The 23209-nt window shown below is 41.1% G+C and overlaps 2 protein-coding genes across 2 annotated transcripts; both read left to right on the top strand.

The window, feature by feature from the left end:
* Nucleotides 1–14619: 14619 nt before the first annotated feature.
* LOC121538893 lies at nucleotides 14620–17200 on the top strand. Its single transcript, XM_045207456.1, has 7 exons — nucleotides 14620–15017; nucleotides 15840–15928; nucleotides 16183–16329; nucleotides 16451–16596; nucleotides 16705–16841; nucleotides 16966–17059; nucleotides 17150–17200. The coding sequence occupies exons 2-7, from the start codon at nucleotides 15847–15849 to the stop codon at nucleotides 17198–17200; spliced, it is 657 nt and encodes a 218-aa protein (XP_045063391.1). The 5' UTR covers nucleotides 14620–15017; nucleotides 15840–15846.
* On the top strand, nucleotides 17177–19642 carry LOC121538943. The gene is made up of 5 exons (XM_041847102.2): nucleotides 17177–17260; nucleotides 17349–17572; nucleotides 17664–17835; nucleotides 17969–18096; nucleotides 18223–19642. Exon 5 carries the CDS (start codon nucleotides 18555–18557, stop codon nucleotides 19617–19619), a length of 1065 nt encoding a protein of 354 aa, XP_041703036.2. The 5' UTR covers nucleotides 17177–17260; nucleotides 17349–17572; nucleotides 17664–17835; nucleotides 17969–18096; nucleotides 18223–18554; the 3' UTR covers nucleotides 19620–19642.
* The last annotated feature ends 3567 nt before the right edge of the window (nucleotides 19643–23209 follow it).

Raw genomic sequence — 23209 nt, 5'->3', positions numbered from 1 at the left:
TCCTTCCCTCAGTAAGAGCATTGAAGATGGGTCGTGGCTGGGTCTTCCAGCATGACAACGACCCGAAACACACAGCCAGAGCAACTAAGGAGTGGCTCCGTAAGAAGCATCTCAAGGTCCTAGAGTGGCCTAGCCAGTCTCCAGACCTGAACCCAATAGAAAATCTTTGGAGGGAGCTGAAAGTCCGAATTGCCCAACGACAGCCCCAAAACCTGAAGGATCTGGAGAAGGTCTGTATGGAGGAGTGGGCCAAAATCCCTTCTGCAGTGTGTGCAAACCTGGTCAAGACCTACAGGAAACGTATGATCTCTGTAATTGCAAACAAAGGTTTCTGTACCAAATATTAAGTTCTGCTTTTCTGAAAACAATACTTATGTCATGCAATAAAATGCAAATTAATTACTTAAAAATCATACAATGTGATTTTTTGGATTTTTGTTTTAGATTCCGTCTCTCACAGTTGAAGTGTACCTATGATAAAAATTACAGACCTCTACATGCTTTGTAAGTAGGAAAACCTGCAAAATCGGCAGTGTATCAAATTCTTGTTCTCCCCACTGTATATGCTTAGTTTAATACACTGAAAACAAACTTAAAGTTACCAAAAACAATTGAACTTCAATTGTCTCAGGCCAGTGGCACAACATACACTGCTCAAAAAAATAAAGGGAACACTAAAATAACACATCCTAGATCTGAATGAATGAAATAATCTTATTAAATACTTTTTTCTTTACATAGTTGAATGTGCTGACAACAAAATCACACAAAAATTATCAATGGAAATCAAATGTATCAACCCATGGAGGTCTGGATTTGGAGTAACCCTCAAAATTAAAGTGGAAAACCACACTACAGGCTGATCCAACTTTGATGTAATGTCCTTAAAACAAGTCAAAATTAGGCTCAGTAGTGTGTGTGGCCTCCACGTGCCTGTATGACCTCCCTACAACGCCTGGGCATGCTCCTGATGAGGTGGTGGATGGTCTCCTGAGGGATCTCCTCCCAGACCTGGACTAAAGCATCCGCCAACTCCTGGACAGTCTGTGGTGCAACGTGGCGTTGGTGGATGGAGCGAGACATGATGTCCCAGATGTGCTCAATTGGATTCAGGTCTGGGGAACGGGCGGTCCATAGCATCAATGCCTTCCTCTTGCAGGAACTGCTGACACACTCCAGCCACATGAGGTCTAGCATTGTCTTGCATTAGGAGGAACCCAGGACCAACCGCACCAGCATATGGTCTCACAAGGGGTCTGAGGATCTCATCTCGGTACCTAATGGCAGTCAGGCTACCTCTGGCGAGCACATGGAGGGATGTGCGGCCCCCCAAAGAAATGCCACCCCACACCATGACTGACCCACTGCCAACCCGGTCATGCTGGAGGATGTTGCAGGCAGCAGAACATTCTCCACGGCGTCTCCAGACTCTGTCACGTCTGTCACGTGCTCAGTGTGAACCTGCTTTCATCTGTGAAGAGCACAGGGCGCCAGTGGTGAATTTGCCAATCTTGGTGTTCTCTGGCAAATGCCAAACGTCCTGCACGGTGTTGGGCTGTAAGCACAACCCCCACCTGTGGACGTCGGGCCCTCATACCACCCTCATGGAGTCTGTTTCTGACCGTTTGAGCAGGCACATTTGTGGCCTGCTGGAGGTCATTTTGCAGGGCTCTAGTAGTCCCTTCTCCTGCTCCTCCTTGCACAAAGGCGGAGGTAGCAGTCCTGCTGCTGGGTTGTTATCTCCTACGGCCTCCTCCACGTCTCCTGATGTACTGGCCTGTCTCCTGGTAGCACCTCCATGCTCTGGACACTACGCTGACAGACACAGCAAACCTTCTTGCCACAGCTCGCATTGATGTGCCATCCTGGATGAGCTGCACTACCTGAGCCACTTGTGTGGGTTGTAGACTCCGTCTCATGCTACCACTAGAGTGAAAGCACTGCCAGCATTCAAAAGTGACCAAAACATCAGCCAGGAAGCATAGGAACTGAGAAGTGGTCTGCAAAACCAGTCCTTTATTGGGGGTGTCTTGCTAATTGCCTATAATTTCCACCTGTTGTCTATTCCATTTGCACAACAGCATGTGAAATGTATTGTCAATCAGTGTTGCTTCCTAAGTGGACAGTTTGATTTCACAGAAGTGTGATTGACTTGGAGTTACATTGTGTTGTTTAAGTGTTCCCTTTATTTTTTTGAGCAGTGTATTAGTTTGTGGTTAGATCAGAATCGCCGTCATAATCATTGGCCTGTACAGAGAATTAAGTGAAAACCACAAGCCCAAATCCCCATCTCCATCCATGGCTTAGGAAAGGGACGATTTAGTAAACTATCTACTGCAGGACATCAACACAAGCAGACCAGAAACGAAAATGATGTTTTGCTTAGGATGTGATTGGATGGGGGTGAAGCCAAATCCAAACTGGCCTCCCTTGGTGGGTGTTTTGCTGCACCAGGACAACCCACAGATGAGCCCAGCTCAATGTTGATTGGCTAATTATTTGTAGATTTTTTTTATCAAGGGAGGCCGCATGCTTGCTGGCATCCACAGCTGGTCTCAGTGAGCGCTGATAGACGTGGCCAAACACCTGGGCAACCTGCAGTTCAGAGTCTGGGAGAAGATGCAGGGGATTGTCAAACATAGTGCGAACAATGGATAATATTGTAGCCCCAACCGGGACTAGCAACTGATAAGCCAACACCTTAACTGTTAGGCCAAGAGGTCCGAACCTCTTGACGAGTTCGCTGGGTGTTGGGTTAAGGTCGCTACAATATTGATGAATGGAGTTAATTGAAAGGCCAATATAACGAGACATGCATTGTTCATACAATATTACTTTTTCTGTTTTTTAGCCCCTGTGATTCTTGACCCCAACACTGCACATGCCTGTCTCTCTCTGTCCGATGATCTGACCAGTATGAGACGCTTAGGCCAAAGGCAGCAGCTCCCTGACAACCCAGAGCGGTGTATGTTCTATGCAGATGTTCTGGGCTCTGAGGGGTTCAGCTTAGAGAAGCACAACTGGGAGGTGGGGACCCACCCTTACTGGTTTCTAGGAGTGGCCAAAGAGTCCATCAACAGGAAGGTAGAAATAAATAGAAAACCAAGGTTTGGAATCTGGGAAATAGGGCAGATATGGTAAGTATATAGCAGCAGGTGGGACCCTTGCAGGATCAGAGTGCAGCTGGACCACAACAGAGGGGAGGTGTTCTTCTACGACACTAAAGACATGACACTCATCTTCACCCATAAAGACTGGTTTCCTTTCTGTTGGACTGGCTGGTGACAACAACCTTGATCTACAGATCTGCCAATCAGAGGTGTATTTGACAGTGGTGTCATCAGAGTGAGGTGTCCTGCTCCTCCTCAACATGTGGAGAGAGAGATGTTGCACTACATCTGGTGAAAAATGTGGCTAATACTGTACCAATGATTCAGCCATTAATAGTGACATAGCAGTAGGTGGATTGATACATCTGAATACTGATAATCATATTAGTTACAAAGTAAATGACATTTCTTGATCAATTTATTCAGATTGAACAAATAAGCAATACTTCCAAATGCTGTGCTATACTAGTGCTTGGGAGGTGAATGTATGATTGCTATTTGAAATGTGTATTTTATTATACTTTATAACCTACAACATTATTGTTAATGTCTCTTGTGAGTTAAATAGCTTGTGAAGCTGAAGATCTCTTCAGGTAACTCAGGAAACAGGAAATAAAGAAGCATTGCTAGCTACAGTATCTTTGTCTAATGTTATTGATTAAACAAACCTGTGTTTTAGTTCATTCTGATGTCAAACAGTAAGGACCACTCAGCAAAGCTCTCTTTGGATAAACGGAGGCAGAGAAGGGAACATATGGAAAAGGAATTGATTAATTCAATGATTGATTGATCAACTGATTGGTTGATTGATTCATATTGTTTAAACCTGAAAACATATGTATCTCCTCATATGGTCATCGGTGTAAACAGACACAGGGAGAGTCTATCATTCCAGGTGCCAAGGAAACGGTTCCCAGGCAACAACTTCAGTGGCTGTGACCTCCTGACCTGTGGTAATAAAGACCCAGCGGATCACACCACTGTTATTTCCTATAAAGGTGATGGATGACATCACACAGGTGGCACACTGCAATGTGGGAGATTACTACAATACCATTGTGTGAAATGGATATTGATACAGTGAGCTATACCATGAAAGTAAATAGGTCATGTGTTGACTTCACACGACCACTAGACTTTTGATATCAGGAAAAGCAACTCATTATTTTGCTTTATTTGTTGCTCCCCATTACAATGGATCTTGTTTACATTATTTACAACTTAGAAACCACGTTACACTACTAGCATATCCTAGCTAGGACTACCTGGTAGGCATTAGCCATTATCCACATCAGCTAAATGTACCATAGCATTTTACACATAAATAAAATAGACATAATGTCTGTATAATGTAAGATAGGCTACCTTATTCAAGTAACCACTGCAGTATTTGTAGCTTGAAATCTTTCTAGACAGGAGCATATGTCATTTTACCTTATATACCGCTAACTGGAGCTAACATGACAAATAACATAGGAATCAGGTTAGCAGAAGTAAGCATGCTAACTTACCAAGCCAATTGGAGAGAGAACATGGGAAATAAAGAAAAGGGATCTCCAGAAACCTCTTGTGAAGTAACTGACACTAAGACTATTTCTAAAGAGTAATTTAACTAGGTTTTTTAAACTTATTTCCAGACCATAAAATGACAACATGCCTTTCTCTCCATCATGCAGCATGTAAGGAGCTATCAACTAGGGGCGGGACTAACAGTGAGAGAACCAATAGGCTAAAGGATAAAGCATACTCTGCTTAAGTAAGCCATTGTCTCAAAATAAGCAATGGGGGTTACAGATTATTGTACATCCTTCATCTTTTTATCAAGGTAAAGTCAGTTTAAAAATGGCAACCATTAAAAGCATCACCTCTCATTTGCTGTAAGTACAGTTTGTGGGAATCGGGCCTCCTGTCCAAACGCAAACCCTAACTCTGTCTTGCTCCATTCTCTGCCTGATGGATTAAGGCTGGGAGCGATGTCGGAGGCAATATGAACATATTGATTTAGCAATAGGCAGCCTATTAGATATGATTTATAGATGTTCATCCCCCTCTCCCATATCAAAGCCCCATTTAACCCCACCAGAGCCCCGACCTAATGGGGAGGATGGCCAGGGAATCCTAGGTGATTTACACGTCTGTTCTACACACCATTATACAACACAGTGATACACTGATGCTGAAGAGCCACAGTCAACATGTGATGTTGGCATGTACATTTGCCTGCTACCAATGCACTGATTGAGTGGCAAGATTTCAGGATGGGTTCATATCACAATGTAGTCTCTAGTCATCGCGTTGCCTCCCATAATTTTGAAATGCTCCAACTTAACAGCGTCTGTACATAATATGTCAGTTTGGCATAGAGGAAAAGGAGGAGTTGGGAGATCCAGCTTTCCTACTTCACTGCCTATGTCACTGCCGTTTCCCGTTGTTGCCCTAGGTAAACATTCCCTCGGTAAACATTCCCGAGGATACAACTGAGCTGCTAGCTAGCTAGCTAACTTTACACATTGTTTAGCTAAGTGAATTACATGTCATCGGCTTACCTATCAGCTAGCTATCTTGATGTAATCATTGTAAATTAAAAACACAGTCTCCAAATGCATTTGTAGATAACAGCCATTGAAGAGGGTGAAATTGCAGCTCCAGCTGTCAGTAAAGGGAGAGTGTAGGCTACAGGATAGGGCGGGTAGTATTGTGGGAGGACAATATGAAAAGATTCTCCAGTTCCAGTCCCTAGAGGGGAAAACATTGAGGACAAAGAGATAATAGCAACATAGTATTCAGTGCTGTCTAATTTGAGTCTAATGAAGCCTGTTTCTTTGTGATGTTTTCTGTCCTCAGATATGGAAAGCTGTGAAAGTATGTTTGCAGATGAAGATTGAGGTCCCAATGAATGTCCCAAGAGACTAAGGATATATCCTATATGCCATGGGTTATACTGTATGTCAACATCACACACAATGTATAGACCTATTACAACTGGAGCAGGCCAAACCTGATAGCTGGAGGTATGCTTGGTGTGCAGGGTTCTATTTCAGCCCAGCAATAACACACCTGATTCAACTTAATAATCAAGTGTGCTATTGCTGGGCTGGAACAGAAGTCTGCTCAACCAGTTGATCAGGGATCAGTGGAGCAAGGTTGGCCACCGCTGGTATGGACTTTTATTTGTTCACCTGAAATGATGCTTTAGTAATAATAACCTACTTGTTACTACTTCATTATCTATTGTTGTTTAGACTAAGTCTAATCTTTCCATACGAGTTAGCTTGTTTGTACATTTTTAGGTGATGAAGTGTTGATTATTTTAAGTGAAAATTATTATTTAAAATGAACTAGTGTCAATGTTGATTAATCACACATCACAATCCTGCAATAAAGAAGGGAAGGGGTGATGTCTCAGTCTGTGTTTCTGTGTTGTATTCACAAATGAACATTTCATTTTTGTCTGGTTGTAAGATCTCCAATCTGTTTTATATGATTGTCACTCTCTCAGCATATCAGCCATGTGTATTCATGTTGCAGCTTATCATATGGCATGCATCACCAATGCAGACGTAGGCTTACAGTATGATGGCATTACTGGCCTTATGGGACATGTGCAATGCACCACTTGTCATCTGAAGCAGAGAGTAGCTAAGCTCACACGTTGTTTACATGTTGAGCTATGGATCCCCAAAAAATATATCCCAATGCCCCAGAGCAGTGACTGGGGACATTGCCCTCTGCAAGGTGCTGTCTTTCAGATGAGAAGTTAAATGGGTGTCCTGACTCTCTGTGGTCACTAAAGATCCCATGGCACTTATTGTAAGAGTAGGGGTGTTAACCCCGGTGTCCTGGCTAAATTCCCAATCTGGCCCTCATACCATCATGGCCACCTAATCATCCCCAGATTCCAATTGTCATGCCCCCTCCTCTCCCCTGTAACTATTCCCCAGGTCGTTGTGAAGCATAAACAAAATAAACACGAAATACGTTGATACACACTGAAAGCCGGGACTCCACAGATCATGAGGATCTTATTTGTCTGCCTGTGACCTACCGTTATTGATTTGGTCTGTGTTTGAGCTATAGCTACGTGGGGGGTGGGCTATTACATTTACATTTAAGTCATTTAGTAGACGCTCTTATCCAGAGCGACTTACAAATTGGTGCATTCAACGTAGGATAGCCAGTGGGACAACCACCACTGGGGGAGGGGGGGTGTAGAAGGATTACTGTTATACTATTCCAGGTATTCCTTAAAGAGGTAGGGTTTCAAGTATGGGTATCAAATTAATCCTTAGGTTCGTAGGAACAAATCTAGCCTATTGCCAATGTTATTTGATGACGTATGACTTAATGGCAACATCGAATGGCCACCGAGTGACTATATCTTTGCACATCAAAAATATGATGTTGCCTGCTTACACGCTGTAGGCATCCATTACACAGGGGATTGGCTACTATGGCACCTTGACAGTCTTGTAGCCAATGAGATAAGCTTTAAAAATCGCCATAATAATCTGTCTTTGAAACCTCTCCTGAGCCCGTTGGGGAGTTGCAGCGATGAGACAAGATTGCAATTGCATTGCAATTGGATATCACAAAATTGGGGAGAAAAAGGGGATAAAATACAAACAAAAAAACACAAAATATAACTTATTTTATATGTAAACAGAGAGTGACCTGTTGAGCTTTAAATGACTGTAATAGTGTGTGTGTGTGTGTGTGTGTGTGTTGTGTTGTGTAGGTGTGTGAGTCTGCTCTCTGCTCTGTCTGCTCTGCCTCTCTCTATCTCCAGACTGGTAATGTATTCCCAAATCCATTCCCATTTCTCTTGGCAGTAGTAGATACACACATACACAGTCTGTGCTTTCTGGCAGGACACCAGTCAAATGGGTTTGGCTCCCACTAAGATTAAGTGATTTATTTTGTACCTATCCTGCAGGATGGAGATGGTTCGGCTGTTGGCAGCATCATGTTTAAATAATGACAGCAAAGTTATATTCCTGAGATAGATTCCAATGAGGATCATTGACACATTGGCAGCCTGTATTTACCTGTTCCATAGCTGTCCAGCTGGTTCATGACTTTTAGATTAGGGTTGGGATAATAATGGAACTTTATATAATGATAACTCTGTGATAACAATAATATTATGGTGATTGACCTTATCACAATAAATGATGCTGACTTTATTTGATTTTATTAGTCAAAATTAAAATGAAAGGACAGTAAGTGAAATGTGTTATCTGACTGAGCCTGAATCTAAAGTAATTTTGTCACAGATTTAGAAAACATGTCATTGTACTGCAGGTTGTCTATCCCCTCTAATCATTACATGACCAATCTTTTTTTTTTACATTTAATCCCCAAATATTGAATCTGGAAATCCCTTAGATTGTGTCTGTGTGTTTGTGTGTGTGTGCACGCGTGCGCGCATGGTGTGTGTGTGTGGTATTAGTAGGAGGTTGAAAAGGCGTGAAAGGTGTAATCTACTTTCTAAGCTGTCAGTGGGTCTCGTGAGAGCGTGTAGGGGGGCCATGGCCAGTCAATCATTTGTCACAAGTGAAAGGTAAAGAGAGATGTAGAGTGAATGGGGGGAGGGACTAGAGGCAGGGTGAAACCAGTGATTAATCAAATGGTCAAATCATTCAACTACATCAATCAATGATGTACATCAATCAATGATACATCAATCAATCACATTTTACAAAGTGTTTTCTGAAATGCTGACAAAATAAAAGGGGGAGTGTGTACTCCTCTCCTCCTCTCCTCCTCTGCATGTGTGCCTGTGTGTGTGTGTGTGTGTGTGTGTGTGTGTGTGTGTGTGTGTGTGTGTGTGTGTGTGTGTGTGTGTGTATCCCTCTTATTTGGCCAACTTCGTGGCTCGGGGAAGCACTGAATCACAAATCTGGAGAGTTAAAGAACTGTAGGAGCTACGTATTGTCATGCCAACGACTGATTGAGAGAGAGATGTAGGGGCGGCAGGTAGCTTAGTGGTTAAGAGCGTTGTGCCAGTAACCGAAAGGTCGCTGGTTCTAATCCCTGAGCCGACTAGGTGAAAAATCTTGAGCAAGGCACTTAACCCTAAAATGTCTGTTACTCACAGATAGTAGATGTACAATATTCAAACAAAGAGATACCATGTGTAAATGGTTAATACATAAACTACAGCTTATCTTTTCTTCTGGCAGATTTGATGAAGGTCCAACACTGACTGCTTTTTATTATATAAGCAGAATTGGAGGCTAGACTGTGTTTACTCTGATCATCATGCTGGTTGGCTCCAAATGGAAACCATAAAACCGGCGACAGTGCCAGAGGGTAGAGTGTGGCTCTTTATTCTTTATACATTGTCAAAATAGAAGTAAAAAGGGGTCTCTCTCTCTCTCTCTCTCTCTCTCTCTCTCTCTCTCTCTCTCTCTCTCTCTCTCTCTCTCTCTCTCTCTCTCTCTCTCTCTCTCTCTCTGTCTCCCTTTGTGAAAGTGTAACAGCATTCAGTAGATGTAGCAGTATGATGCACCCAACGAGAGACGGACTCAACGAAAACATCTTCAGTTATGAGGAGTTTAAAACTGAATAAGACCCTGATACTGAAACAGACACTAAGACATGGGCCGGCGCGCGTGTAGAGACTTTGGTTGCCATAGAGACAGATCCTTCTGGCGTCTGCGTGATTTTTTGTTTTGTTTTACACAGCGAAAGAGATCCTAAGGGAGGCTGGCGCTCTCTGGAACTCTCACAAAAACACCATCTAATTATAACACACATTATTACGCTGCCGGCCAAGGGAGAGACCAAGATTAAATGGGGAATGGAGTGTGTTGGTTTTGTATTGCTTTTCTAGCTTCTCTATGTGTATGTTTCTAATGGCCTCTGCCACTTTGCCAAGAGGTCTGGACCTTTATGGCACAGGAGGTAGTGCACTTACCTGAAATCGCAGGGTAGGTGGCTCATGCCCTGTTACAGATGGGCTATTCCCCCATCAATCACAGCACACATTTTTTTGGTGTGGGGGGAACATTGCATGGTTCTCCTGACTTCCCCTGTAATCTTGACCATGGATGACCTTATCTTGAACCGTTTTCTGTTAACAATAGGACTAATCCACTGCGTCCTGTGCAAGTAACCCAGACACTCCCAAACTTCCCTACGCTTTCACAACACCAAAAATCCACAAACTATTAAAGTGAGCAATCCACATCGTCAGACAGTGTACGGGCGGGACTACCTCATTGACCGGAACATACTGGCAGCATGGGCGTTATTATCCGCTTCGTTAGCATCCGTAATATTAATTAAAGATGTACTCCTCCAGATGTATCGTTCCTGGTTCACTGCTCCTCTCAACCCCACTCAGTGTGTGTGTGTGTGTACCAGTCAAAAGTTTGGACACACCTACTCATTCAAGGGTTTTTCTTTATTTTTACTATTTTCTACATTGTAGAATACTGAAAACATCAAAAGTATGAAATAACAGATATGGAATCATGTAGTAACCAAAAAAGTGTTAAACAAATCTAAATATATTTCTTCAAAGTAGCCACCCTTTGCCTTGATGACAGCTTTGCACACGCTTGGCATTCTCTCAACCAGCTTGACCTGGAATGCTTTTCCAAAGGTCTTGAAGGAGTTCCCACATATGCTGAGCTTTTCCTTCACTCTGCGGTCCAACTCATCCCAAACCATCTCAATTGGGTTGAGGTCGGGTGATTGTGGAGGCCAGGTCATCTGATGCAGCACTCCATCACTCTCCTTCTTAGTCAAATAGCCCTTACACAGCCTGGAGGTGTGTTGGGTCATTGTCCTGTTGAAAAACTAATTATAGTCCCACTAAGCGCAAACCAGATGGGATGGCGTATCGCTGCATAATGCTGTGGTAGTCGTGCTGGTTAAGTGTACCTTGAATTCTAAATAAATCACAGACAGTGTCACCAGCAAAGCACCCACACACCCACACACCATAACACCTCCTCCTCCATACTTCACAGTGGGAAGTTCTTGAAATTTTCCATATCGACTGACCTTCATGTCTTAAAGTAATTTCTCTTTGCTTATTTGAGCTGTTTTTGCCATAATATGGACTTGGTCTTTCACCAAATAGGGCTATCTTCTGTATACACCCCCTACCTTATCACATCACAACTGATTGGCTCAAACGCATTAAGAAGGAAAGAAATTCCACAAATTAACTTTTAAGAAGGCACACCTGTTAATTGAAATGCATTCCAGGTGACTACCTCATGAAGCTTGTTGAGAGAATGCCACGAGTGTGCAAAGCTGTCATCAAGGCAAAGGTGGCTACTTTGAAGAAACTCAAATATATAATTGATTTTGATTTGTTTAACACTTTTTTGGTTACTACATGATTCCATATGTGTTATTTCATAGTTTTGATGTCTTCACTACTATTGTACAATGTAGAAAATAGTCAAAATAAAGAAAAACCCTTGGAATGAGTAGGTGTGTCCAAACTTTTGACTGGTAGTGTATGTGTGTTCAGTGATGAGAGAGCTGAGTTTTAATACGATGTGTTGAATAAGCACAAATACTGGATGAATTCATGTCCAGTACATTTGAGATGTAGGATCTATGACAAATGTATGCAAAGGCATTTTAGTTCATCATAAATGTATGTATTTTCGACCCTGGAACATTACTACGCATGCATGCATTGCTCCAGTTTCTAACTCTATCTAAGTTGCGTTTTCATTTCAGGATTCTTCCACTTTCGTGTTTGATTTGATTGATCCTGCAAAGGACATTTGGAACTCCATTATTGATTGGCAGATATTATGCTAATAATTAGTCTATGCAATTTATGAGTTTGTAATGAACAAGCTGCTCACTAATTACCTGGAATAAGAACATGGAGCTTCTGAAACTTCTTCAAACCTAATCAGACATTTTTCCACATCGGTAGACATGTCCATGAGGGATTCAGTTCATTAGACTGAACGTTTGAGTTGAAAAAGACATGATGCATATACCCTATCTTATCGCTCTACCTTCTTTCTCGGTGGTAGAAGTACACAATACAGACAGGATATTTATTGATTATTAAAGTCCTATTTACTGTGTCTCACTCAACAATATAGACTATAACGAAGGTTTCCCTTTTGTTGATATTTTCATTTATATAAATTCATACTTTCTCATCTTCTGGTTGCTAGAGATATGACCCAGTCGTTCATTCATTATGTTCCGTTGCCATGCTCGCTGGCAGCGTTCCTATCCCTTGCTTGCTAGCTAACCAGCTAGCTACGGCTAACACAGTCACGACCTCTGCAGCCAGAATAACAGCAAAGTAGCTGTTTTCTATTGACGTTCATTTGGAAACACCCATAACAATGAGGTAATGATGCCCGATTTTGCCTGGCATAGCTAGAAAAAGTTTGCCTTCTCGTCAGGACACTCGTCAACACTGACTGTTAATTACCAGGAGATTGCATTGTATATAAAACACTAGGCTAGAAGCTAGCTAAATAGTTTTGGCTAGCAAACCTCCCAGTTAGGGTGAGTGATGAGCTCTACAGCAGAGTCTCACAACTTAATCGCTGGTTGAAAACTGTTTTCTGCCCCTCCCAAAATATAGAATTTGTAGATAATTGGCCCTCTTTCATGTCTCCGGACCTACTCATTGCCACAGTCATACCCTGGATCTAGTTTTGTCCCGTGGAATAAATATTGTGGATCTAAATGTTTTTCCTCATAACCCTGGACTATCAGATAACCATCTTATTACGTTTGCAATCGCAACAAATAATCTGCTCAAACCCCAACCAAGGACCATCAAAAGCCGTGCTATAAATTCTCTGACAACCCAAAGATTCCTAGAGGCCCTTCCAGACTCCCTCCACTTACTCAAGGATGTCGGAGGACAAAAATCAGTTAACGACCTAACTGAGGATCTAAATTTACCCTTGTGTAATACCCAAGAAACTAGCTAACTGGTATGCAGAAAAAACCCGAGCCCTGAAGCAAGCCTCCAGAAGATTGGAATGAAAATGGCACTCCACCAAACTGGAAGTCTTCCTACTAGCTTGGAAAGAAAGTACAGAGCAATATCCAAGATCCCTCACTGCTGCTCGATCATCCTATTTTTCCAACCTATTTGAGGAGAATAAGAACAATCCAAAATGTATATTTGATACTGTCGCAAAGCTAACTAAAAAGCAGCATTCCCCAAGAGAGGATTCCTTTCACTTCAGCAGTAATGAATTCATGAACATCTTCTACGAAAAAAGAAAGAAAATTACGGACTCCTCTTTGAATCTGCGTATTTCTCCAAAGCTCAGCTGTTCTGAGTCTGCACAAAACTGCCAGGACCTAGGATCAATGGAGACACTCAAGTTTTTTAATCCTATATCTCTTGACACATTCATGAAAATAGTCATGGCCTCTAAACCTTCAAGCTGCATACTGGACCCTATTCCAACTAAACTACTGAAAGAGCTACTTCCTGTGCTTGGTCCTCCTATGTTGAACATAATAAATGGCTCCCTATCCACTGGATGTGTACCAAACTCACTAAAAGTGGCAGTATTAAATCTTCTCTTGAAAATGCCAAACCTTGACCCAGAAAATGTAAAAAACTATCGGCCTATATCGAATCTCCCATTCCTCTCAAAATGTTTAGAAAAAGCTGTTGTGCAGCAACTCACTGCCTTCCTGAAGACAAAAGATTTATACGAAACGCTTCAGTCTGGTTTTAGACCCCATCATAGCACTGAGACCCCACTCGTGAAGTAAATTACCTTTTAATGGCGTCAGACCAAGGCTCTGCTTTTGACACCATCGATCACCACATTCTTTTGGAGAGATTGTAAACCTTAATTGGTCTACACGGACAAGTTCTTGCCTGTTTTAGATCTTATCTGTCAGAAAGATATCAATTTGTCTCTGTGGATGGTTTGTCCTCTGACAAATCAATTGTACGTTTTCGGTGTTCCTCAAGGTTCCGTTTTAGGACCACTATTGTTTTCACTATATATTTTACCTCTTGGTGATGTCATTTGGAAACACAATGTTAACTTTCATTGCTATGTGGACGACACACAGTTCTACATTTCGATGAAACATGGTGAAACCCCAAAATTGCCTACCCTGGAAGCATGTGTTTCAGACATAACGAAGTGGATGGCGGCAAATCTTTTACTTTTAAACTCGGACAAAACAGAGATGCTAGTTCTAGGTCCCAAGAAACAAAGATATCTTCTGTTGGATCTGACAATTAATCTTGATGGTTGTACAGTTGTCTAAAAAAAACTGTGAAGGACCTCAGCGTTACTCTGGACCCTGATCTCTCTTTTGACGAACATATCAAGAATATTTCAAGGACAGTTTTTTTCCATATTCGTAACATTGCAATAATCAGAAACTTTTTGTCAAAAAATTATGCAGAAAAGCTAATCCATGCTTTTGTCACTTCTAGATTAGACTACTGCAATGCTCTACTCTACCCGGATAAAGCACTAAATAAACTTCAGTTAGTGCTAAACATGGCTGCTACACAGTAAAAAATGGGGTGTTAATATTTCAGAGTAAAGTTATTTTAACCCAGATAGAGTATTTTCAACATTTTTGAGAGTAAAGTTGCTCTATCAGTGGAGTTAAAAGTGAGTGTAAAAATCTGCAGATACGCAGTGACAATTTCAACTCTACAGCAGTGATGAATACCCGCCACTCTGCTTTGCTGAAGTTTGGCACGTACGTTGGTGGAGGAAGATTGCGAAGGAGTAGCTAGGCCACAGATATTGCTAGGTAAGTTACATCCCCGTTTTTTCAACACCAAACCGGTATTTTTTAACTTTACATAATTTTAGAGTTGTGCTGATGTCAAGGTCATATTTTAAGTTACGAGTTCCATGCGGCGGTCCCCCTTGCAGTGACCTCGTCATCAGCCAGCTAAATTAGCTTGTAAGTTCAGATGGTTGACAGTAATAACTGTTATATGATATACCCATGGAATATGTTTGATATTTTTGTGAATGGCTTGCTGTTTCATATGGCTAAAAATAGGTAACGTTAACTTAGCTAATCAGTTCGTTTGAAGGACACCACCGCTTTGGCATGAGCGCAGATTGTGCTTGTCATGCGGTTAGCTAGCTTGCAATCAGTATCGGTAACTGTCTTTCTTTGTGTTGCAATATTTTCACGAATGAAGTTTGTCAGAATGGTAAATACGTAAAATAACGTTCGCTAACAACAAAACATTTATACAGATAGTATTGTTAGCTAACGTTATTGTATAGCTTCCCAGGCTTCCTTACACTAACGTTAACTGTTTTTTTATAAAGCTATATAACGGTAATGTTAGCATGCTTCTGATAGTTAGCCAGCTAATGTTGGTGTTATAAAACGATAACTTAGATCACTGATTTGCATGACGGGTTTGTTTAACATTGCTTAACCATTTTAATGGTTAGCTACTGTTCGAACTAAAATGGCTAATGAGCTAGCTAACTTTGACACATAGCTAGTTATTTGGTAGCTAATGGGACAATGTGCCTCTAAACTTGAACTAGCCTACACCCATTTGCTGCAGAAAATGGCAGCTTAACGTTATATTCAACCAGCACAACTTTGTCTACTTCAGCCTTTGTAATTGCAGTGTAACGTCCTAAGTAATGCATAGTGCATTGCGTAGCTAGTACTACTGAGATAAATGGATAGTTAGCTAACGCTTAGTTGAACCAGCACTAAATGATGATTTTGAATATATATTTTCTTTGTTAACAGAGGCAAAATGCTGTTGCGTGTTCAGCTCGGGGAAGAGCAGAAATACGTCAAGCTGTCTGAGCTGACATTCAATGCTTTCTTGAAAGAAGGTAGGTATAATAGGTTAAAGCAATACATATCACCCTAATGACAAAATAATACAGCATTAAGCTATTATCTTATGATATCTATTTAGGTCTATAGTCATTTCTGCTGTGCTTTATATTTTCAGTAACATAAAATCAGGTGCAGATCCTTGTCTTTCATCATTTTGTGAACACATGAGGCAACCTTAAGTATGAACTTGGATTCTTGTGAGAAGGGAATGCATGTTTTTCTTTTTTTTTCTTCTTTTTTTTAACAGTGTGTCTAAAATTCAACATACCAGAAAGCAGAAAGCCAGACATTAAGGTGTATGACCAGTCTGACACAGAAGTTGACTCAGATGTTTTTGAAGAATTAGTAAAGGAGTCACCTGGAACTTTCAGAATCATGCTGGGCAATGGACTTGGTATTCATTCATTCAATTCGTTTTTTTAGTTTAAAGGCCAGAATGAGAACCTTTATTGTCTTAAAAATAACAGTTTATTGTAATATGTTTCTATGTTTTGCACAAATTTCATAATGAACAGATACCTCTCATTCATCATCATGCTCGGGTACATCTGATGACACCATCATTCTGAATTTCACTGTGTGTGACGATGTTGAAGAAGTAGCGGCTGGCGAAGGAAGCCAGCCTAAAAGGCCATGCCACATAAACTATGAGGCAAAAGCAGTAAGTGGTGAACATTGCTGTTAAGTCCAATCTGAATGTTGTTTCATCATGTGACAGCATTACATATTGTTTTACAATTACGGAAAGCACATTTCTTTCCACCTATAGCTGATTGAAAAAATCCTAACATCAAAGCCTGGTGGTGAACGCATTATGCAAGAGTATGGAAAAACCAAATCTCTGACAGATGCCACCAGAAGACAGATGCTCAACATACTTGCTGCTGAGATGACAGAAACACATGGGTAAGCATTAAGCATATAGATGGGCTGTAAAGAAACATTGTTATTATTTTCCGGTTATTAATTATGTAAAATGTGTTGTGCAATATCAATTCAGTGTGATGTTAACTTTGAATTCATATGCTAGGACATCCCCCCCCAAAAGTGTCAGAGTGATGTATGCACAGGGGATAGTAGCTTTGTTTCCCTATCTAGAAGACCCATACTCACAACATGGATATGTAAGTAAATGGGTTATTGCAACATTATGCACATATTCACTCTATGAAATGGGAATAGTACTCCTTTATAATTTATTTATAATAATATAGGATCATTACTACGATCCGGAGAGTGGTTCGGATACCTTGCATGGCGATTGAAGACCATACAAAGAAAAACAGCAGAGGAAAGAGGTGCCTCAGTCAGCAAATCTCCTAAAGGTATGTTTTCTGATCAGTGACATGTAATTATAATGGTGACCTGTGAATTGTACAGAAAGGATTTCTTAACACTGTATTTTGTCTTAAGTTGGTGGGCCAGGCCGTGATCGTCAGCCCTTCACCTATGACAGAGAGCCATCTGATGAGGATGTGGAAGCAGCTATTGCTGTTTTGAGACACTCTGCTGATGAAAACACTGTCCGTGAGAAGATGAAAATGACCTTCATATATCGGCAAGCAATGGTCAACGATGAAGCCAAATCATCAGATGTCTTCTCGGTCTTCCCAAGATTTCTGGACACACCAGGACTGGTATGACAACTTAATTCACTGCATCACCAAAAATATCCAATGAAGAATAAGGTAACACTCATTATTTCTGTCTTTGTGTGTTACATTGCAGATAGAACAAGATTTCAGACTTCTGTTTGGTGAGGCCACAGCCAACAAATTCTTGGAGAAGTGGCCAACCACTTTCAAAGCAAAAGTAATAAAGGAAAGCCATGGACTTGTATCCACCACAGAACTCTTGGATTTGATGCGCAATGCTGAGTCAGCTGCTGAAGTTGAGAATGGTATGAATGAACTGTTTTACTTTTTATGTGGATAATGTAGGTGTGCATTATATGTCCATAATGGTGCAAGTTGTGAATAAGAATGTTATGCTACGGCACAATGTTAACCAGGTTTTTATTTACTTATTTGTAGGCTGGGACAGTGACATGTCTGCCATCTTGCTGCTGCTACATTTGCTACCACCATCTGCACAAGGTAGAAAGAGGCCGGGAAAGATGTCTGCATATCAAGCTGTAGATCAGCTCATCAGATTTCAAAAGGTATGCTTAACAGTTGTTAAAAATATATATTCCATCATCTCAATCTTGTGCATAGTTTGAGGTGATCTTATCTATTGTCAGAGGTTAGTCACCAAAACAATTCTGTTGAATGTGTTTTTTTTGTAGGTTGGAACCAGTGTGCAGCAGCATCTTGACAACATCACCCAAAGCAGTCAGCCCTACCTTCTCGCCCAGGGATCCACACAGAGCAGCATTCACTCCTACTTCATTGTGGTTGACAAGCATGCTCTTCCATGCAAGGCAACAGGTTCAGTAGGAGCTTTTGACGAAGTCTTTAAAGCCCATTACGTATTTGGTACGTCATACAGTTCTTCCTTGAGCAGCTTTTTTCACTTTTGTGCAAACAACCATCTATAACATCGACATGGGGGAAACAAAGGAGACTCCTAGAGTTGCTGAGTTGCGAGCAAGAATGGTGCGTTAGTTGAGATAAAACTATGAAGTGTTTTCTTTGCAAAAGTGACCATGGAAGTCCAAACAACCTTGTTAAGCACCTTAAGATAATTCATGGGCTATGTACAGGCAGGACTCTTTTTCTGAAATGTGGTCAAGAAGGATGCTCACGTTCTTTTGGTAGCTTTTCTGGTTTTAGAAAACATCTTAACAAGTGCCACGGAGAAAGTTTAGTAGATTCTATAGAAGATGATCTTTCAGACCCTCAAAGTACCGTCAACACCAGTAATATTTCTCATGTTGAAGTGTCGACTGAATGTTTAGAGGCTGAGTCAGAGTTATCTTCGCCATACATTGTAAATAGTTGTGCAGCTGTTATTTCTGATCTAAAGGCAGCAGGTGTTGGTCAAAGTACAGTAAATACTGTAGTGATTTCCATGGAAGAGATTGTTCAAGATATTCATCAGCATGCTAAAGAAACAGTGATAAAGCATGTATTTAGTAATGAAAGAGAAACAGAAATGTGCAAGAAAGTTGAGGCGTGTTTTGAGGGGTTAGAGAATCCTTTCACAGTTCTAAATTCGGAATACAAGCGATCAAAATTTATGACTGCCAAGTGGGAAATAGTAGAACCAGTTGAATGTGTGATTGGTTCAAGATTTGACACAAGACTAAATAAAAAGACTGGAACATATGATCAGGTAGTAGTTCAAGATAAATTCATGTATATTCCAATTTTATCTACACTGCAGTCAATATTTAAAAGTCAGTATTTTGCAGAAATGTTGCAAAGCTCAGCTACCAGCAACTCTAGACTGAGAGATATTTGTGATGGATCTTTTTTTAAAAGTCACCCCCTGTTCTCAACTGAGAAGCAGACAATACAGGTCCAGATGTTCTATGATGATTTTGAGGTCGCCAACCCATTGGGTTCCAAGCGAGGTATTCATAAATTGGGTGGAGTATATTTTACTTTAAGAAACTTCTCTCCAAAATGGAATTCTTTTTGGCTAACATACACCTGTGCGCCTTATTTCATACTCAAGATGTTAAACGATATGGTTTTAGTGAAATTTTTGCTCCCATTGTTCGAGACATTAAAGTGTTAGAGAGCGATGGTATTGAGATTCCATTATACATGTGGTTATGTACGTGGCACTGTAGTACAGGTAACAGGTGATAATTTGGGTTTGCATAGTTTGTTTGGTCTGGTGGAGTCTTTCAGTGCAAGGTACTGTTGCAGGTTCTGTTTAGCAGAAAAGGAGGACTTTCAAACAGAATTCTCTGAAGATTCTTCCAAAATAGTTTTACGCACCAAAGATATGCATACTGCTCACTGTCAAGAAATGGCTTGTAATCCATCCCTTCCGTATGTTTTGGTGTGAAAAGGTCATGCATATTAAATTCATTGAGGTATTTTCACACAACTGAGAACTTCTCAGTTGATGTGATGCATGATGTGTTAGAAGGGGTTGGCCAGTACGAATTGAAGTTATTATTTCTGTATTTGAATGAAAAACATGTTACATCAGGAGAAATACATTCAAGAATACAAAGTTTTGATTATGGTTTCACAGAGAGAAATAACAGGCCTGTGACTGTTAATTTAAGTGAAGGATCTAATGATCTGGGACTGAATGCAATTCAGTCCTGGTGCTTACTTAGGAATGTTCCTCTTATCTTTGGAGATTTGGTAACTTCTACTGACCAACACTGGGGCCTGCTTCTTTTATTATTGCAAATAATTAACATTATATTCTCGCCCATGTTATCTCAAGGTCTATGTGTATATTTAAAACATTTGATTGTTGATCACCATACACTGTTTAAGAAGTTGTATCCTCAGAAAAAACTTTTACCAAAGCACCATTTTCTTATCCACTATCCCCGCTGCATCCAGAAAATAGGGCCTGTACTTCATAGTTGGTGTATGAGGTATGAAGGCAAACATAATTTTTTTCAAAAAACAGCTTAAATCGTTTAGAAATATTACCAAAACGCTGGCAAAAAAGCATCAGAATCATATGGCATATAGTTGGCGAAGATCAACAACTTTTAGTCGGTTAGATATTGGTCCAGGAAAAATGGTGGCTTTAAATATGGTAAAAGGAGGTTCTGAAATTGCTTTGGCAATGCAAGTGCCCAGTAGCATTCAGGTTATGAAGGTTAATTGGGCTAAACATAATGGGTATGTTTATCGCCCACACTTGGTTATCTGTGGCGAAGTTGACTCTGAAGTGCCCTTGTTTTATCAGATTGAGTCAGTTCTGATAATGTGTGAAAAACTGTTACTACTCACAGTGCCTTTAGTTACAGTAACTTTTCAAGAACATTTCCATGCATATGAGGTGATCAGATCAAAGCATGATTTAGTTTTTTTCATGTCGACAACCTGCACTACCCTAGACCTTTTGACATACAAAGGTCATATGGAGGAAATGACACAGCTCTCCTTGTTGTGCCATATTGCTTTCTCTGGTGAACATTTTTATGATGTTATACTTCTGTCATAGACAAGGCAATGGGTGTACAATGTAAATTCACGGACATTGAAATTATACTTTTTTTTTCAATAAATGTGGGTGCTCTCATCTTGTATTATTGTGCTTTGTTTTATTTGATAGTATTGATATTTCTATAATTCAGTAACACTACATCATATGATTTAAAAAAAAAAAAAACACTGTAGAGAAATGAAAAGTAAATATCATTACACTTTAAAGTGTCATTTTTTAAAGTAAAATTGTAGTTGACTTAACTCTATACAGTGTAATCATATTACTCTCAACAGTGTGATTAAACTACAGTGTTAAATATTTTGACACATTTCATTGTTATTTTTTACACAATATGGAGTAGAATTAACTCTAAAAGTTTTACACTGACCAAAGAGTACATTTTACACTGATTTTGAGTGGGACCAAATGTTATCTGAAACAGAGTTAAATTCAACTCGATAGGAGTTAAATTAACACTTCTGTTTTTACTGTGTAGAATCTTGACTACAACCCAAAATGTTGATCATATTACTCCAACGCTAGCCTCTCTACACTGGCTTCCTGTTAAGGCTAGGGCTGATTTCAAGGTTTTACTGCTAACCTACAAAGCATTACATGGGCTTGCTCCTACCTATCTCTCCGATTTGGTCCTGCCGTTCATACCTACACGTACGCTACGGTCACAAGACGTAGGCCTCCTTATTGTCCCTAGAATTTCTAAGCAAACAGCTGGAGGCAGGGCTTTCTCCTATAGAGCTCAATTTTTATGGAATGGGCTTCCTATCCATGTGAGAGATGCAGACTCGTTCTTGACCTTTAAGTCTTTATTGAAGACTCATCTCTTCAGTAGGTCCTATGATTGAGTGTAGTTTGGCCCAGGGGTGCGAAGGTGAACGGAAAGGCACTGGAGCGACAAACCGCCCTTGCTGTCTCTGCCTGGCCGGTTCCTGTCTCTCCATTGGGATTCTCTGCCTCTGACACTATTACCGGGGCTGAGTCACTGGCTTACTGGTGCGTTCCATGCCGTCCCTAAGAGGGGTGCATCACTTGAGTGGGTTGAGTCACTGACGTGATCTTCCTGTCCGGTTTGTCACTCCCTTGGGCTCGTGCAATGGAGGAGATCTTCGTGGGCTATACTCAGCCTTGTCTCAGGGTAGTAGGTTGGTGGTCTGTGGTCTGGTCTCCCTCTGGTGGTGTAGGGGGCTGTGCTTTGGCAAAGTGGATGGGGTTATATCCTGCCTGGTTGGCCCTGTCTGGGGGCATCGTCGGACAGGGCCACAGTGTCTCCCGAATGTAAGTATGCTCCCTCTAATTCTCTCTCTCTCCCTCTCTCCCTCCCATCCCGGAGGACCTGAGCCCTACGACCATGCCTCAGGACTACCTGGCCTGGTGACTCCTTGCTGTCCCCAGTCCACCTGGTCGTGCTGCTGCTCCAGTTTCCACTCTTCTGCCTGCGGCTATGGAACCCTGACCTGTTCACTGGACGTGCTACCTTGTCCCAGACCTGTTGTTTTCAACTCTCTCTCTCTACCGCACCTTCTATTTCAACCTCTAAATGCCCGGCTATGAAAAGCCAAGTGACGTTTACTCCTGATGTACTGACCTGTTGCAACCTCTACAACCACTGTGATTGTTATTTGACCCTGCTGGTCATCTATGAACATTTGAACATCTTGGAGAGAAATCTGGCCTTAATGGCCATGTACTGTTATAATCTCAGGCACAGCCAGAAGGGGACTGGGCACCCCTCAGAGCCTGGGTCCTCTCTAGGTTTCTTCCTAGGTTTCTGCCTTTCTAGGGAGTTTTTCCTAGCCACCGTGCTTCTACATCTGCATTGCTTGCTGTTTGGGGTTTTAGGCTGGCTTTCTATATAGCACTTTGTGACATCTTCTGCTGATGTAAAAAGGGCTTAAAAATTAAAATGTGATTGATTGAATTTGAATATCACAATTGAATTCAAAAATAGAAGTTGCTGAAACCAGCTGGTCAAACTAGAAACATGTGGGAGGATTTGACAGCATAGCGCCACTTGTGTCATGACTGCAACAGTAGGGACCAGAGAAATCCATGAGATGCTTAAGATAAATAGATCTCTGTAAAAACAAACCAATGCTAGCTAGCTAGCTACATTTATCCTCGTTGCACCTGAGTTTACAATATATCAAATTTCAGTTTGTGTAGTTGTTGGTTTAGCTTTCTGT

Source organism: Coregonus clupeaformis, chromosome 25, assembly GCF_020615455.1.
Source record: "Coregonus clupeaformis isolate EN_2021a chromosome 25, ASM2061545v1, whole genome shotgun sequence".
Taxonomy (NCBI): domain Eukaryota; kingdom Metazoa; phylum Chordata; class Actinopteri; order Salmoniformes; family Salmonidae; genus Coregonus; species Coregonus clupeaformis.
This window is presented reverse-complemented; position numbering and strand designations above follow the sequence as displayed.

Coding starts and splice junctions, on each gene's coding strand:
- LOC121538893 (XM_045207456.1), top strand. CDS start 15,847: ATGCTGTTGCGTGTTCAGCTCGGGGAAGAGCAGAAATACGTCAAGCTG. Junction 15,929..16,182: donor CAATGCTTTCTTGAAAGAAG/GTAGGTATAATA, acceptor TTTTTTTAACAG/TGTGTCTAAAATTCAACATA. Junction 16,597..16,704: donor TAAACTATGAGGCAAAAGCA/GTAAGTGGTGAA, acceptor TTCCACCTATAG/CTGATTGAAAAAATCCTAAC.
- LOC121538943 (XM_041847102.2), top strand. CDS start 18,555: ATGAAGTGTTTTCTTTGCAAAAGTGACCATGGAAGTCCAAACAACCTT.